The following is an 18,107-nucleotide window of genomic DNA, read 5'->3' as shown; positions in this document are numbered from 1 at the left end:
TGCATGAAATTACTCAAAATAACAGAAAAGATTTTCTCAGACATTATAGACGACAGTATTATCATTGCTTTAGGACATTCTTGAGAAGAGTTAAGAAATCAACATTTAGTAAAATGACCCACATTTTCACAGTTAATAATTAAAACAGTTGTCATTTTCTACAAAAATGCGAACTCTAAATGACATTCTCAAATAAGATCTTTATAGAATAAACCAAATGTGAGCATTTCACTCAAACCTGTGCCTAAAATCTCATAGAAACTGAGAATTGTCTTTTTCAAGTTGCATGCATGTATTTTGTCTTACCACATTAGGGTGTGTGCTGTCTGCCACAGTGTTGCGTATGACGTGATCCCGCTTCTCTCTGCTCATCCGGATGCACCGCACCACAGTGAATAAGGTAACAGCCAGCAGGATCAGACACACCCCTGCCACGCCCTCTGCTCTGCCTACGGTCTCGCGGCTGTATGGATGCCCCACCCCCAGTGGGCCCTGTGGGACTTACAATGCATTTGCTGTTTATTATTTATTACATTATGTGACAAACATTGTTTATTATAATGACTTGAGAAAACAACGTTTTGATCGACTAGTAAATTTGATTCTTTCAAAGACAAATTTTAAAATGCATCTCCTCCTAGAGCTTTCAAACTATGTCCTCCAAATTTGGGTCAAACTTGTGAACTGTTCTGACTTGCTATGCTATATATATTCTAACTGATCACATTTATGGCTTCCACAAATTATTTGATCGGATTTGTTCAGCAATGTGGAAGTAAACTCTTTTCTGGGATTTGTTTTATGACCTCTGATTCATTTGTCTATGGGGAAATGACTAGGAACTGCAGTAAACAATCAAACCACCTGCTCTACGAACATTTTACGACATTACATTGAAATAATATAATGGAGAAAATACCAGTTTGCAACATCAACCATCTTGATGAGCTGTTTTTCATGGATACAAATCAATGGAGGTCAATAAGGTGCTCTTACTTTTACATTTAGTCATTTATCAGAAACTTCTGCAGCTTACAATTGAATTGAATTGAAAGAATAAGGCCAATGGGGTCTTGAAACTTTTAAACATTTAGTCTTAGGGCTCTATCATACACCTGGTGCAATAAGGCGCAGGACATGTATGGCGTGATTTCTTGCTATTTTCAGACCAGCGCAACACTAATTTTCATGTTTTACCCCACATTGTTTAAATAGAAAATCCATTTGCCCCAGTTTGTGGACTCATAAGTGTGCCAGTCTATAAAGGAAATGTGTTAAGCCACATTGTTGGCGCGTTGCTATTTTTTAGGAACTGAAATAGACTGCACCATTGACCAATAAAAAGCTGGTCTAAAGTCCAGCGCAGAGCGCGTTAGTTATGCGCCTATGCGAGTCCAAATGCGTACACATTACTTAATACACACAGGATGTACAGCAATACACAAATATCTTTACATCTGAAAAAAAATGGATTAAAATGTTACAAAATTTTGTAAAGTTTGCTGGAAATTAAAACTGAATTTAGAAGATTTTCAAATCTTTGAGCTTAACAAATGAAATTAAATATGTAGGCTAATGGATGTCTTCAGTGGAGTGAGTTTCCACTATTTCCTTACTCCACAAAAGTAAAGGTGTAAAAGTAAAGAGGCTGAAAGGAGGAGGCTCGTTCTTTATCCTTGCGCTGCAGATGTTTTGTTTTCTCACTAGTAAAGCGTTCAGTTTTGCCACTTACAAAGTCCGCCAAGTAAATAGCAAATGTGTCACGGCGTGACGCAACTGACTCTTAAAGGGAATGGGAGATGAGACTCTGATTGGTTTAATACATGTTATGCTCAAAACACACCCATAACTCATTAAGAGAATAAGCGCAACCCTGTTAGACCATGTTCCACACAATCGATTTGTGTTAGGACGACATGAAGGAATCAAGTTAATTTTCATTTTTACAAATTTGAGTGTATTGAACATAAAGGAATTAAGTTGTCCCAAAAAATCTCAAGAATTGTGTTGATTCAGCTCATCTGAACAAACAACACAATTTTTTATTCCCACTTAAAAGATTTTGTTATACCTGATTGGCCTCTTTGAAGAACTTCCACATGCAATGTAGCTTTAACACTATCTCCTGATTCCAGGTCAGTGGCCAGAACCTGCAACACAGTTGTCAAAAATATGCAATTGTAGTAAAAATTATTATTACCACATTGCTTATGAATGGTGTTGGTGCCATACCTCTAGGAAGTATTTGTGTCCGGGGTGCAGCTGGCTGGTTTTAGCGATGAGCAGAGCTTCTTGTGTAATGTAAAAGAGCCGAGAGCTGTTGATTTGGGAGTTTAGAGAATACTGCAGTCTGGGATTGAAGCCCTTTAACCCACAAACATAAACAAACTCTATTTCTTAGGCTTAAACTGGAACATAAATCTTTATTTGATGCAACGAGTGTCAAAACAGTGGCTTTGTGGTGTTGAAACTGGATGTTGTCAGTGTGTGTGTGTGGTTTTGCAGGAACGTACGTTGGTAAAGTCTTGATCTGTAGCCTCTAGGATGAGTAATTTGTTGGCGTACGTCATGACGAGTGAAGCCGGACTTGTGCTCTTGCTGACGAAGCCACGATATGCTGAACGGCTGAATTGTGGTGGAAACTTGTTTTCTGCAAGAACCCTTACCAGAACTGTGGCAACTGCGTACTTCAGAGGGTCATCCGTCTGAGCTGCCTGAGCAGAAACATCACAATGCTTTCTAAATGTAATAAAGAAAACCATACTTTTTTATTATTATTAAAAAAATCTATATAAACGGTACTGTGCAAAAGTTTTAGGCCAACATTAAATCTGTTGTTTTACTGATGGTATAATGGATATATGTGATATGTGATATATATGTGATATATTTATACCCTTTACAATAAACCACTCATAAGTGTACATTTCCTTGTAAGTTTATTTAAAATTGAGATCTATACAGAATGAACAAATGATCTTTCAGTTGATGTATGGTTTGCTAGGATAGGAGTTAGTTTAGAGTTTGAATTATCTTGGTTTTATTGTTTAAGACTTGTGAAAGGCAATGTTGGAGAGAGGCTGTTTGTCCCGGTTTGAGCTGAATTTTTACCAGTGTTGTTAGCACATATGGTCTAAATTGATGGAATTGTGAATGTAGAAAAGTACAGATAGGTTTTAATCCATTATGCCATTCCTACTGGAAAGGACTTCAGTGGTAATAGTCTTAATTTTCAGCATGATAATGATCCGCTAACTGCAGTGAAATCCTATTTGGAGAAAGAAAACAGCTGATGACACACAGATGGTCATGAAATGGCCTCCACAGGGTCCACACCTGAATATTATATGAGATCACCTGGACAGAAAAAGAAAGATATGAGACTCTAAACCTAAAGAAGAGCCCTGGAAAGTGCTAAAAGAAGCCTGATACTGTGTGTGTATATATGTATGTATGTATGTGTGTATATATATATATATATATATATATATATATATATATATATATATATATATATATATATATATATATATATATATATATATACACTCACACACAAACATACACATACATACATGCATGCATACATATATACATACATACATACATATATATACAGCACATTATTTCAGAAAATGTCAGGACATTTAGAACAAAACAGTTCAAGCTGTGCTTGGTGCCGGGGGACGCCACATTAAACAGACTTTAGCTTAAAGAGGAAATGTTGTGCTGTTGTTGTTGTTTTTTTGTACACATTTCCTGTATTTTCTGTTTGTTTTTAATAAAGAGACTGATTGATTATATATTGTGCAAAAGTATTATGCTAACAAAGCTGGTATAGTGCTTAGGACTTTTGCACAGTACTTGTATGTACTATTATAAATGTTTTATTATTTTTTATTAAATGTATTTAAATATTTTCTTGTTGTTATTCTTGTTTTATAACATCTAAAAAGTTATATTATATATTATTATTATTAGGTTTGTTTTGCATTTTGTTTTTCCACTTTCTTTTTCTTTGACACACCATAACACGTAGTCTCAGTGTCGGGATCAGCAGCCTGTTCTTCACACATCTGGTTAACCTCACCTCTCCAGAACTACTGTCAATTACAAATCTGCCATTGTCTGCCCCTGTGTTACAACATACACACACACACAGATATATACACATTATGACTGTTATTTTTTTCAGGAGTTTACATGAGGATCATTAGTAGAGGATAGCCACCTGACAGGATGGTGTATTTTATTGGCGTTCGGAGACCCTCATCCCCATCCACAGCTTGAATTGGTCCCGGAAAGAAATCCAAGACGATGTCCTATGTGGTGAAATAAAACTTCTGTGGGTAAGTAAGGCTTTTATGCATTAATGCATTAAACTGGTTAAAAGTGACAATAAACAGATCCTATAAACCTACATCCATCCTAACAAATCCTACAAATAATTGTAAGTTTACATAAGTTTCTAACAGCAGAACAACTATCATTTAGATTGATAAGATTTTTTTCTCAGTCAGTTGAGTATGTTTTTCAAATCATTCTCAATCTGTTTAATCCCAATTTTTTTTTGCTATTTGAGATTATGCATTGTACTCCTTAACCCTTCCCCAACTTCACAGCTCCTTTGATATTATCTTGGTCAAAACAGTGACTGTGACTTAACTGACAGTGAGTGGTAAACATGCACACAGTAACATCTTAAATTGCATCGCAGTTCAATTGTTAACAGTTGAACAATTGTGACCATTCAAAGATTTCCATTTGTTTCGTCTACTAGATGTACAAGCAGAAAGTATGTAAACTGATCCTGTCATGTGACATATATAGTATTTTTTTTTTTCATTTAAAAGATGAATTTCTTGCCCAAGCCAGGATTTTGTGTGTATATATGTTCTATAAACAATATTTATATATTATTTATTACACAGCTCTCTGTCTGGAATACTTGATTCCGATTGATCAATCATAACATTTCAAGATAAGGTATTCTCTAATAACAACAAATGAAACTAATAAGACCGGCTTATCTGGAAATCTTAATCATCTTGATCAAATATAGCATATAGTATATGTATATACACTATATATTTAGGTTTATCTGTCTATTGGAATCTTAAGACTGATTAATAATATAACAATAATAAGTAGGGGGTGTCACAGTGGCGCAGTGGGTAGCACAATCGCCTCACAGCAAGAAGGTTGCTGGTTCGAGCCTCAGCTGGGACAGTTGGCGTTTCTGTGTGGAGTTTGCATGTTCTCCCCGGGTTCGTTCTGGGTGCTCTGGTTTCCCCCACAGTCCAAAGACGTGCTATAGGTGAATTGGGTAGGCTAAATTGTCTTAAGTGTATGTGTGTGAATGAGTGTGTATGGATGTTTCCCAGTAATGGGTTGCAGCTGGAAGGGAGATACTTTGAAAAATGTTGCAAACCTGTAACCATTGACTTCTATAGTATTTGTTTTACTATGGAAATCAATGGGTTTTCAGTTTTTCTTCTTTTGTGTTCAACAGAAAAAAAAACTCATGAAGGTTTGGAACCGCTTAAGGGCGAGTAAATAGTGAGTAAATTATTATTTTTAATTAATTTTAATTATCCCTTAAGATAAATTTTTCTTTCTGCAAGCATTGATTTTAATTAAAGAGCTAGTAAATGATTACACCTCCAATCAATGTTGAATGCCTAATTGTTTCTTTTTTGGTGTTTAGTTTTGTTTGTTATAAGCAGGGTAATGTACATCCAGCTGCTTGTTTCTTCAGTCTTTTATTGATTTATGATGATTATTTACATAAAATTCTGCACAAATATTTGCAGGTCTACCTGCTCGTTCTCTGTGATGTTGGCAGTGTACAGTGGGTTGGCACAAATGCGCTTGCTGTGATTGGCCGAGAGAAGAGTGCAAGGCTGGAATTGTGGGTACTGGTCGTCTCCATCTGTCACATTGATGATGACCGTTGCTGTTGTGTTGTAGTGCTCTTTAGTGTTGGTCTCCTAAACGCATCAATATTTGAGTTAAAAACAATTCTTTATCATCAGTGCCAAATTATTATTATTATATGTACAGTTGAAGTCAAAATTATCAGCCCTCCTGTGATTTTTCTGGGAATATTTCCCAAATTATGTTTAACAGAGCAAGAAATGTTCCACAGCATTTCCTATAATATTTTTTCTTCTGGATTTGTTTAATTTCGGCTAGAATAAAAGCAGTTTTAAGGTCAATATTATTAGCCCCCTTAAGCAATATTTTTTGTCGATTGTCTACAGAACAAACCATCGTTATACAATAACTTGCCTAATTACCCGATCCTGCCTAATTAACCTAATTAACCTAGTTAGGCCTTTAAATGTCACTTAAAGCTGTACAGAAGTGTCTTGAAAAACATCTAGTAAAATATTATTTACTGTCATCATGGCAAAGATAAAATAAATCAGTTATTAGAAATTAATTATTAAAACTATTATCTTTCGAAATATGTTTAAATCTTTTCTGCAATAAACAGAAATATATGAGGGGTTCATAATTAAGGAGGGCTGATAATTCTGACTTCAACTGTATATGTTTTACCACTGCATAAAGCGTCAGTCGGAGCTGCGTTTTGATCTCATAGTCCAGTGACTTGTTCAGAATCACTTTGCCGCTGTTGGGCAAGTCCACTCGAAAATACCTGGCGTCAGGCTGGAAATAGACAAACAGATGTGATTATCAAGTAGACTTTTTGAGGCAGAAGTATAGGACTAGCAGGATGTTTGTTTGGTTCACCTACTGATGATTCTTCAATGATGTATGTGAGTGTGTCTCCATCAGCATCTGTGGCCTGGACTGTAAACACTACAGAGTTCACTGCTGTCAACTAAACACACACACACAAAGCAGAAGAAGATGAGACACTCTTAGCAATAGAAAGTATATACAGTTGAAGTCAGAATTATTAGCTCTCCAGAATTATTAGCACCCCAATTTTTGTTTAACGGACAGAAGACTTTTTTCAACACATTTATAAACATAATAGTTTTAAAAACTATTAATAATCAATTCATTTCTAATGACTGATTTCTTTTATCTTTGCCATGATGACAGTACATAATATTTTACTAGATATTTTTCAAGATGCTAGTATTCAGCTTAATTTGACATTTAAAGACTTAACTAGGTTAAGCAACTCGTTGTATAACGATGGTTTGTTCTGTAGACAATAAAAAAAAAAGCTTAAGGAGGCTAATAATATTGACCTTAAAATGGCTTTAAAAAATTAAAAACTGCTTTTATTCTAGCCGAAATAAAACAAATAAGACTTTTTGTCCAGAAGAAAAAAATATTATAGGAAATACTGTGAAAATCTCCTTGCTTTTAAACTTTAACTGCATATTTAGTCATGGTCAAAAACACTCCCAAAAACGTTAGGTTATTAATTTGACCAAATTGTAATGGTTAAAAATTAGGTCATTCTTGAAGGGACAGTAGACACACTCCAAATATTTCTATATTTTTATTTCACTGGAAGGTTTGATTTTTGTGAATTTATTTGAACAAAAGATATCAAACATGTGCTAATTTATTTTCACAGCCCTCTTTGCTAATATTCATCTGCGGTGCCAATACTTTTGACCATGACTGTATATTGAACAATAGCATATCACTCTCAGAAATAAAGGTACAAAATCTGTCACTGGAGCGGTACCTTTTCAAAAGGATAATTTTTGTTCCTAACAGGTTTATAAAGGTACATATTAATAGCTAAAAGTAAAAATGTGTCATAGATATATACATTAGATGTTGTTTACGCTGTTGTTGTCTATTGGAAATAAGGCATCAATAGAGCCGCCATTTTAGTACAGGGTAGCGCTCCTTTGTAATGAATGCGGGATCAAGGTGCAGTGGAGGACTGGCCATCCAGAACCATAGATATATACACATATATACATATATCTATGATCAGGAGTTTTTGGTCAGTATGCAATTATTTTTTTTATTATAATTTGACATCACTTTTCTACATTGATGGATAAGTGAACGCAAGGGCATTGTTGGCAAAGAGCGCGTGTTTGTGTGCATGTAAATGTATTATCCTCCCTCCCTGTTAAATTTGATCTAATCCATGTCCTGAATCACACCCCCTCTCCTGCTTTCACTTTTCATGCTAACGGAGGGAGCGATTCGTTTGTGAATGAATCTCCGTTATGAACGACTCGTATGTCAATATCCCTGCATCTCAATGTGCTTATCCACCTTTCTGATCTAAATGGTATATAACATTTGTAATATTCAATAATTTAGGGTGGATGCACATTGAGGCACAGGCAATGTTATGTTATCAGCCACCCTTATATTCAAAAACTAGCTGCTACTCACTTAGCCGAAAAGAATAAAAAATTTGAATAAACATCATACCTATGAAATGTTATGCTTTGTTTGCTCGTTACTATACCTGTACACAGTGCTAAAGTCCAGCATCTTCAGATTGGCTTTAGTCTTGACTAGTGCGGTTGAATTACATTTGTGCTGGGAGAACTGTACAAATGTGGCGGCGGGATTGACACATGCTCGGGGTCCGTATACGATATCTAGTGCATATATCTATGCAAATGTGTACCTCATAGTACTTTAAAGGTGAATCTTAAAGGTAAAAAAGTAAATCTTAAAAGTATGAAAGTGGACCCTAAAGGTACTAATGTTTACCTGTATGGTACAAAAGTGTACTTTTTGAAAAGGTACCGCTTCAATGACAGATTTTGTACCTTTATTTCTAAGTGTGTATGCCAAGAAAATTGAAGAAAATCTATGTTGTTGTGTGTTTTGTTTGTGTTTTACCTCGCTGAGCTGCACTGGTTGTGTGGAGCTTTGTAGGAACTCAGGTTTGTTGTCATTTTCATTCAGAACCTCCACCATGATTCTATGTTCAGCCTGACAACAACATTACTTTTAGTTGACAAATGCAAATTGTATAGAGAAATCTTACAGATAATTAAACATACCTGTAGCACTTTATGTTCATAACACCTTACAGTTGCCTTTAAAACTGAGCCGTGTGTCTGTAATTTCCACAGATGATTTTAATAACTTATTCAATATCAAGGCAGAAGATGACAGTATGTTAGTATGAGATATAGTTACCTCTCTGTCAATAATCCTTGTTGATGTTGAATTCAGTCTGATGTTTTTCCCCTCCAAATAAAACCACCCAGCATCTTTTCCAGAAAGCCTTAAGTGTATGCGATTGGCTGATGGATCTGCTGTAAAGCTGAGGTTGGCAATAAATGTTCCCATCAGGCTGTTCTCTTTGACTTTGGCAAACACGTCATGACCACCATCACATTCACTGGCTGCTGAAAAGACATTTAAACAGCATTTCCATGTATTTATTAGAGCATTTTCTTCAATATAAAATTGATTGATTTTCATAAATTGTTTAAGTGAATTATAACGGTGTCGTTTTGGACTGTTATTATATTTAAAAAGATATATTTTAAAATAAATGTTCTTTTATTCATTTCAAGTTTAATTGTACAGCGCTTTTTTCACAATAATTATCATGCAAAAGCAGCTTCAAAAAAGGTGCACGTTATTACATTACAGTCAAATTCAGAAAACGAGTCTCCGCTGAGGCCAGCTTCCAGCCTCCGTCGCTGAGACTGCAGCTCTGCACAAGACGTTTGGCCAGCGGAGAAATTAAAATGGTCGTGCCCAACTGAGTCTGGTTTCTCTCAAGGTTTTTTTTTCTTCACTTTCGCCATTAGTGAAGTTTTTTCCCCTCTCCTCTGTCGCCACTGGCTTGCATGTTTCGGGATCTGTAGAGCTGCGCATCGTTAGATTTGCTCTTCAGTGTTTGGACTCTCAGTAGTGATTATTAAACCACAATGAACTGAGCTAAACGGAACTGAACTTGAACACTACAAACTGAACTACACTGTTCCAATTTACTATGACCTTTTATGTGAAACTGCTTTGACACAATCTACATTGTAGAAGCGCTATACAAATAAAGGTGAATTGAATTGAATTGAAAGAAAAGTTAAGGAGTTGTGCAAAGGGCTGGCGGTATATAAATGTATTTAACTTGCAGTTATAAAGTAAATACAGTGGGGAAAATAAGTATTGAACATATTGTCATGTATTTTCCTGGGAATAATATTTCTAAAGGAGCTGATGACATGGAATTGAACCAGTTTTGTGTAAAACCCCAAACAATAGAAACATAAAAATAAAACAAAACAAACAAATCTGAAAAATTTGTTATGTGTAATAACAATGATTTGACACAAGGAGAAAGTCCTGAACTACTGAAATGTATTTAATACTTTATATAAAAGGCATTTTTGTGATGGCCGCTTACAAACGCCTCTCATATGGAGAATGAAGTCATGCACAGTGAACATGCATTGCTCAGGTGTAAAAATCTTGTTAGTTCTGTGGGTCTCCTCTATCACATCTGATCTTTAATTTGTATTTTATATTGGATTCGAGTCAGGTGATTGGCTGGGCCATTCTACAGCTTGATTTTCTTTCTCTGAAAGCATTAGAGAGTTTCCTTGGCTGTGTTTTGGATCATTGATTTTGTTGAAATGTCCACTCTGGTTTCTTCTTCATCATCCTGCTAATGTAGATGTTGGACTGAAGCAGCTATTATTCATTTACATTGAAGAAGGGCAGGAGCTTGCTGAAGAACTGCTGAGACATTTCAGCTACTGTCCGAGCTTTCACTGCCTTTTCTACGCCTCTCTTTCTTCGTGTGTTCAATACTTTTTCGCTGCATCATTTTATTTCATTACACATAACTTCATTTGTAAACTAATTAGATTTGCTTTCTTTGCATATATGGATTTCTTTGGTTGTTACCTACATTTGGTGAACATTTCTAGTCAACGACACCTTTAGAAATAAGTTTTCTGAGGAAAAACTGTAATGTGTTCAATACTTATTTGAACGGGGAACAATGTCCCTATGGCCAGTCTGCCCCTGTTTACATACATGGAAGGTTTGTCCACACAACACTTAAAAATGTACTTTTGCTGCTTGTTCCATCTACTTATTTAAAATGGGTTGAATTGACGCAATTCTTTTGTGTTTTTTTTGGGCACAACTTTATTGTTTTATGTTCAATCCACTTAAATTTGTAAGTTTACTTAATCGATTTGCATTGGGACAAACTGAAGTAATTGTGTGGAACGCATCATTTTTTTACAGTGAATAATAGTAATATCTAATTTTATTTTTACCTTACACTGATATTTTTGGTCCATCTGAGGAAACCAGATCATTAAACTTAAACAGTGCCTTTGAAAATGTGATACTGTAGCAAAAAATAATATTTCTGTGAAAAATTTCCAGAAAACATGGAAACTCAATGTCTGTGTGATTTATTTATGTGGTTCACGGGGAAACAAAATTGTGTACTGCTTCAAAAAATAAAGGGAGTACTTAAAACAACAATGTAATTCCATGTGTGAGCAGTATATAATGACATGAGCATGATGACCTAGTTGTACTCGATTAAGGATGTTTACGACATTTCTTGTGTCCTTGTAATTCAAAATGCTTAAAAATCATCCTCAACAGGTTCTTTTGCCGTTCAAAATTAAATATTGCCACCGGGTTGTGTTTAGGGCTATGGTAAGGCCATATAGTAAGCGTTTTTTTTGCAGTATAAATGGCATTGCTCCTATGGAGAGTCATTGTAAACTATATGCAAGTATGTATGTGCATGTGTGTGTGTGTGTTTATACCAATTACAGAATTCCGGCTGACGGCAGAATAAAGGTGACAGAATATTAAAATCCTCCACAATGGCTGTTTCCTGAAGATCAACCTCAAAACCATCTCTCACTGCCAGGAGAAAACAACACAAGTATGTTAAAGATATTTCAATATCTTATTTATTGCATATTAAAGCTTGCAATGTTACTGAAAGCTCAAATTCATTATGATGACATTATATATTGCGTCATTACAGTACACTGTGAAAAATATATATAAATAACAGTTTTCATGTTTATTTTCTTTATTTATTCATGCTTTTGAATTGCATTATATGGCCTTGATCTTTCCTCCAACCAATAATGTTCTTTAAAAGTTTAAAAATGTGACTTTTATTGACATTTTTAATAATTTGAAGTGATATATGGTTTTAAATTATAATTCAGTATCTTTGTAATAAACTGCCAATGCTTTTTCTGTTATTTTACAGACTTAATTATATATATATATATATATATATATATATATATATATATATATATATATATATATATATATATATATATATATATATATATATAATTTCTTATACATTATATTATGCAAACTACTAAGATATCAATAAAAGTCAGAGTTAAATTGTCAACATCAGAAGTCGACTGAGAAGAAATCAACATCCCATAATACAATCCATAACTCTAAATAAACAGAAAACACCTGTGAATGACAAAATACAGAAATTGTTAATGAACAGTTATATTTTACAGAGTATAGCTTGTTTATTTTCCCTCAAAATAAGCACAGACATTGTTTTCATATTTAGGCACTCCGACATGGAGTAACATGAACTGTGAATGTACGACCCAAAGGAGGCTTTGACAGAAGGCCCTGCTTTTGTTTAAGGGCTGTAAATCTCCTAAAGAGGCTCCTGGCAGACAGTTAAGCCTCCTTATACCAACAAACACCCAAACACACTCTTACTTACACACTCAAGCTGTGCTAAACAATCTTCATTCATCCAGAATATATTTCAATGGGGAAATAAAGCAAACTTGAATATTTTTAATATGTAGGATAATTTAATATAATAGAAGTAATGAGGATGTGGTTATAAAATTAAAGTTTTACTGGATTTACTACTTTTTTTGTTCCATAGGGTTGTAAACAATTTATTTGTTTGTTTAAATTCAACCCATATAAATAGTTGCGACCACTTACCCATACATTTTTTTTCAGTGTATGGGGAAAAAAACTGTAGACCACATGAAAAATTCTTCATTTTTTTTTTTGGATTTACGAAGGTGTTTGAGTAAAATATTAATATTTGTTTTATACAGGTGCGATAACATGAAATATTGTCATTTATAGCTTTCTTTTCATGCTTATTCCACCACCTTTTGCTTTATTGCTTAACTTAAAGTTAAATCAATGCAATTGCGTTGTCTAAATGTGAGTATAAACATCTGAAAGCATGGCTTTTTTTATTTTGGACAATTATTATTATTATGCTTTAAACGACAAGATTTTATTACAATTTTTGAAGAAATGTCATCAGTTGTTTGCTGAACAGAAAATTAAAATCTTTTATTGTGTAAAGCAATTAACCATAAATCCAAGTGGAAATTGAAAAATGTATAAATGGGAACAATTCACGGTTCATTTGTAAATTTATTTACATTAGTTAAACGTATTGTTTAACACGAACTGACTTTAAAAAAAAAATAAAACATTTGAAGTCACAAATACATTATTATTAAAATTCAGAGTTGTATTCGTTAACGTGCGTTAATGCACTGACCTAATTTGAACTTTTTTTTAACAAAATTTTATGAATGCTTTAAATATATATAAATATATTGTTCATTATTAATTCATGTTACATATTGCATTTTGTGTGTGTGTGCATGTGTATGTCATAATTAATAATATTAAAATGGTAACACTTTATAATAAAGCTCCATTGGCTAATGTTAGTTAATGTATTTACTAAAATGAACAAACTATGAACAATACATTCATTTCAGTAATATTCATCTTTGTTAATATTAAGGAAAGAAAACAGACATTCATTGTTAGTTTGTTAACTCACAGATCATTAACTAATAATAACAAACACATTTTTAATAACGCATTAATAAGTATTGAAATATTAATAAATAAATATTAATAAAATGCTGTACAAGATTGTTCCTCCTTAGTTCATATCAGTAAATACATTAACTAATGGATCCCTACTGTAAAGTGTGAACAATAAAACAATATGTCACATCTTTCTGGTAGAACATTTATATATATATATATATATTTTTTTTTATTATTATTTACTAATAAACTATAACTTAATCAAATAATAATCAACCTAAATTAATATGATTGAATATAATACATTAATAAATATTCTCATCTTAAGCAAATGAAATCATTTAAGTAATTTGTGTACTACTGTATACACAAACTCAAAGCATGCAAAAACAAATATATATATAAATAGTAACAATAATTAATCATTTTATGTAAAACAATAAATAAATAAATACAAATAGTAAAAATAAATAACAAACTGCATTGAATCATTTTTTATTTAGTGAAAAGATTGACATAATATCTTCATGTAAAAATTACACTCCAGTTTTAAATAGTAAATTAATGTTAATATTAATAAAAATACATGTAATTAAAATATTTATATATTATATAGTATATTAAGGTGTACAGTGAACACACACATTTATAATAATAAAAAAATAACATAATATAATATAATATAATATAATATAATATAATATAATATAATATAATATAATATAATATAATATAATATAATATAATATAATATTGTTTTGTCCCAAGTTATACAAGACTATTACACAAGTCTTTTAAATACTCTTATTGACACTAAAAGACATGCCAAAAATAGATTTCAGCCCCATTTCAGCTTACAAAACCTGGTCAGGGTAATTATTGTTACTGTTTGGACTACTGTAGTGCCTATTAATAAAATGAGAAAGCATGTCAACTCACCAGTCCCATCTAACTGTATACGGTCCAGGTTTTCTCTCCAAATCTACATTATTAGCATTGGGACAGTTCTTTCGTCGGATGCGGGAGTGTAAAAGACAGCCAGGCCACAGAGTTGTGTGTGTTTTGCGTCGGAGGACGAGTGGATTAGTCTGAGGATCAGAGCCATGTGAAGAGGTCAAGTCAAATAGCACAGCCAGGACTAACCATCAGCCCAGGTCTAACCAATGACATCACATCCCTGCTGGCCAATCAAATTACAGCATTCTAAGAAAACTACCACATAGTCAATCGATGGAGCACACAGAAGTCTAAGGTCACAATGATCATTAAAAATGTGAGAATGAACAGAAAGATAATTAATTTTGAAAAATGGGTCTAATTATAATTGTTTAATTCTGCATAATGTCTAAATCTGTCTAAACATAGTAATGTTGTATGCTATAAATACAGCATAGAAACATAACATATTAAAACATAGCAAAGTCTTTTTGAAATTCATCTTCAAGTCAACTTTCAAATGGTTGTGCATTTAATACAATTTGCAATGACAAATTTTTATTTAAATATTAACATTAAATTTAAATATAATAATTATATTATTAAATACTTTCTTGTCTTATCTTTCAATCTGGAGTTTGACTTTATTAATTTTTATGTTTCCTGTCATTTTAATTTTAGTTCGAAATGCATGTGTGTGTGTGTCTGTACGTGTTTTTGTGACATAACAGGACACAAATCTGTATAATGACATAGGTATGACACAGGTATTACAAAAAGGAGGTGAAATATGAGGACATTGGTCACATCCTCATTTCTCAAAGCTTATAAATCCCACAGGATGAGTTTAATCAGAGAGTAAAGCTGCACACTGTCTCCTGTGATGGTTGGGTTTAGGGGTAGGGTGGGGCGAGGGCAATACAATATACGGTTTGGACAGTAAATAAATTGAATGAAAACATATGTAATGTACCCAGTGTGTGTGTGTGTGTGTGTGTGCGTGTGTGTGTGTGTGTGTGCGTGTGTGCGTGTGTGCGTGTGCGTGTGTGTGTGTGTGTGTGTGTGTGTGTGTGTGTGTGTGTGTGTGTGTGTGAGTTGACATTGCATGTCATGATCGCATTGTGAATATTACAGCTAAAGAAGTGAACAGAGGCACCTATTTTACCCCCTTTTCAAGTCTTTTGTGTCTCCAGAATTATTCAGATTACATCAGATTATTTATTATACCTTTCAGAATGTTGGAATTTTCTGCTCTGGACACAATATAGCTGTTTTTATTGCCTGTGTCTTTAATGCTAGTCTTTCCGGCCCACCGTTCCCATGTGCCTTTCAAAGTGTGCCTCAATCTCCGGCTGCGTCAGATAAACAGCACAGTGACAGACATGAAGGAAGCAGATCTCACTTAACGTTTGTGAGAGATACTACAGTAAGAACTTTCCCAATTATTATTTGATGTATTTGTTGGTGGAGTTGCAACGATGAGTCACACACAATGTTGTTACAAAGTTCATACACGCACACACAAACAGCGGACACATACACAGCGTGCACGTTTAACTTTGCACTGTTTTTGCACAGCAAAATATCCAGTTAATATCCACTGCTGTATGGATATCCGTTATGTTAATGTACAAAATAAACCTGATTTAACGTCCACAAACCGGGATTGAAGCATCTTTTATAATTGTACTGACATGCGGCTCTGCTGATTGACGGTAAAATTGCTGTAATTCATTACAAACATGCACTGTTTTAAAAACAGATTCTTGTCAAACTCATTCTTGAATACATTTGATGATGATTGATGATCACAGCGAGCTGAACTGATCTTGTAATCCCAGTTGCTCTGCGCATGCTCTGTCTTGTTGATATGATTATACGCTCTACTATGGAGACATGTTAATACGTGGCTGTCAATCAATTTGGTGGGCAGGGAAACCGCACTCCTACCTCACGTTGCAGTCAGCCTCAAAATGGGAGGGATTTGGATCCTATTTTAACGTTAGGAAGTTTGAAAAAAGAGACTCATTGTCTTTATATCACCCCAATATTTCAATAGTTCTGTTCAAACTGCTTTAAAAAGATGATTTTCATCATAGGTGCCCTTTAATGAGACTGTATGTTCGAACTGGTTTTCATCATTGAACAGTAATTCACATGTTTTGAGATCTGTCATTAGAGATTTCCCAAACACTTCTGATATTGTAGCTGTGGGTGAAGCATTGAAAAGCATTCTGATTATGGATATAGGCTGCTGTTTTGACGCATACATGGATTTGTGCTATTCAGAAAAAATGCTAAAATATCAACCATTAGCAAATGCTCTGAAATTGTGTGACTATAACACAAAGCGAGTTGCTTTAATTTATGGTAGTCTAGGACACGTTCATAAACTGTGTGTGAGAGGATTACAAATTGCTGGACCCTAAACAAATTGTCAAAAACTGCTCTGTGTCTGCAATAATAGGCAGTCTGCATGTTTGGAAAAGGCGATGTCATCTCTATCCTTAATTTAGAGATATCCCTTTATGTATTAATTATTTACTTCCTCGTGTAGAGCTGATTTGAGTGTTTTAATATTGTCCTGTAAAAGATATTCAGTGATTATACTTATTTGCACATCGCTTGCACTCTGAAACATAATGGGCTCTTTGTGATTATTTGGATGCTGTGTTGCTTTAATTATTATTAGTCATTCCAAATAATATAATCGTGTGTGTGTGTGTGTGTGTGTGTGTGTGTGTGTGCGCGCGTGTGTGTGCGCGTGTGTGCGCGTGTGTGTGCGCGTGTGCGCGTGTGTGTGTGTGTGTGTGTGTGCGCGTGTGTGTGCGTGCGCGTGTGCGTGTGTGTGTGTGTGTGTGTGTGTCTTTATTTTATCTTTAAAATAGAGTTTGATTTAAAAAAAATTAATTTCCTGTCATTTAATTGTAGTTTGTGTTTTGCGTGTGTGTGTGCGCGCTTGTGCATGAGTGTGTGTGCATGTGTCTGTGCGTGTTTGTCCTTATCTTCATCTTATCTTTCAAATTGGAGTTTGATTTTATTAATTTTAACGTTTCCTGTTATTTTAATTTTAGATTAGTGTGTGTGTTTGTGTTTGTGTGTTTGTGTTTCTTTAGTTTTTTTTATATATGAAATGTGTTCAGTTTTTGTTACATTTTGTTTTGATTTTTGTTTAGTTTGTTTTGGGGGCTTTTTATTTTTAAAAAATTAAAGTTAAAATACATTTACATTCTACATTTTAAAAAGTAACATTTAATAAATAATTAGTTTTCATTTAGTTTTAGTTAACTTTAACAAACCTGTCCGCTGACTACATTAAATGTGGAAATTTGCCAACAAATCAAACATGTTGTCAGTGTTTCAGGGTCCTGTTGGTAAAGTGTAACAGCATGTGTCTT

General features: G+C 33.9%; 1 protein-coding gene across 1 annotated transcript in view; it reads right to left on the bottom strand.

Annotated features, from left to right (window-relative positions):
- LOC130245357 (cadherin-related family member 5) overlaps nucleotides 1-11,814 on the bottom strand; it is a 16,789-nt gene extending 4,975 nt beyond the window's left edge. Inside the window, exons 1-13 of the mRNA XM_056478023.1 lie at nucleotides 11,721-11,814; nucleotides 9,112-9,323; nucleotides 8,973-9,029; nucleotides 8,809-8,901; nucleotides 6,764-6,850; nucleotides 6,565-6,675; nucleotides 5,820-5,990; nucleotides 4,232-4,322; nucleotides 4,028-4,134; nucleotides 2,514-2,714; nucleotides 2,233-2,364; nucleotides 2,072-2,150; nucleotides 307-500 (exon numbers count right to left, since the gene is read on the bottom strand). Of these exons, the coding sequence (XP_056333998.1) occupies nucleotides 307-500; nucleotides 2,072-2,150; nucleotides 2,233-2,364; nucleotides 2,514-2,714; nucleotides 4,028-4,134; nucleotides 4,232-4,322; nucleotides 5,820-5,990; nucleotides 6,565-6,675; nucleotides 6,764-6,850; nucleotides 8,809-8,901; nucleotides 8,973-9,029; nucleotides 9,112-9,323; nucleotides 11,721-11,814 (1,629 nt within the window). The remainder of the gene's footprint in view (nucleotides 1-306; nucleotides 501-2,071; nucleotides 2,151-2,232; nucleotides 2,365-2,513; nucleotides 2,715-4,027; nucleotides 4,135-4,231; nucleotides 4,323-5,819; nucleotides 5,991-6,564; nucleotides 6,676-6,763; nucleotides 6,851-8,808; nucleotides 8,902-8,972; nucleotides 9,030-9,111; nucleotides 9,324-11,720) is intronic.
- Between the last annotated feature and the right edge of the window lie 6,293 nt (nucleotides 11,815-18,107).

Source organism: Danio aesculapii, chromosome 18 (genome assembly GCF_903798145.1).
Source record: "Danio aesculapii chromosome 18, fDanAes4.1, whole genome shotgun sequence".
Classification (NCBI taxonomy): Eukaryota; Metazoa; Chordata; class Actinopteri; order Cypriniformes; family Danionidae; genus Danio; species Danio aesculapii.
Note: the sequence above shows the minus strand (reverse complement) of the source record. Positions and strands in the feature narration are given on the sequence as shown.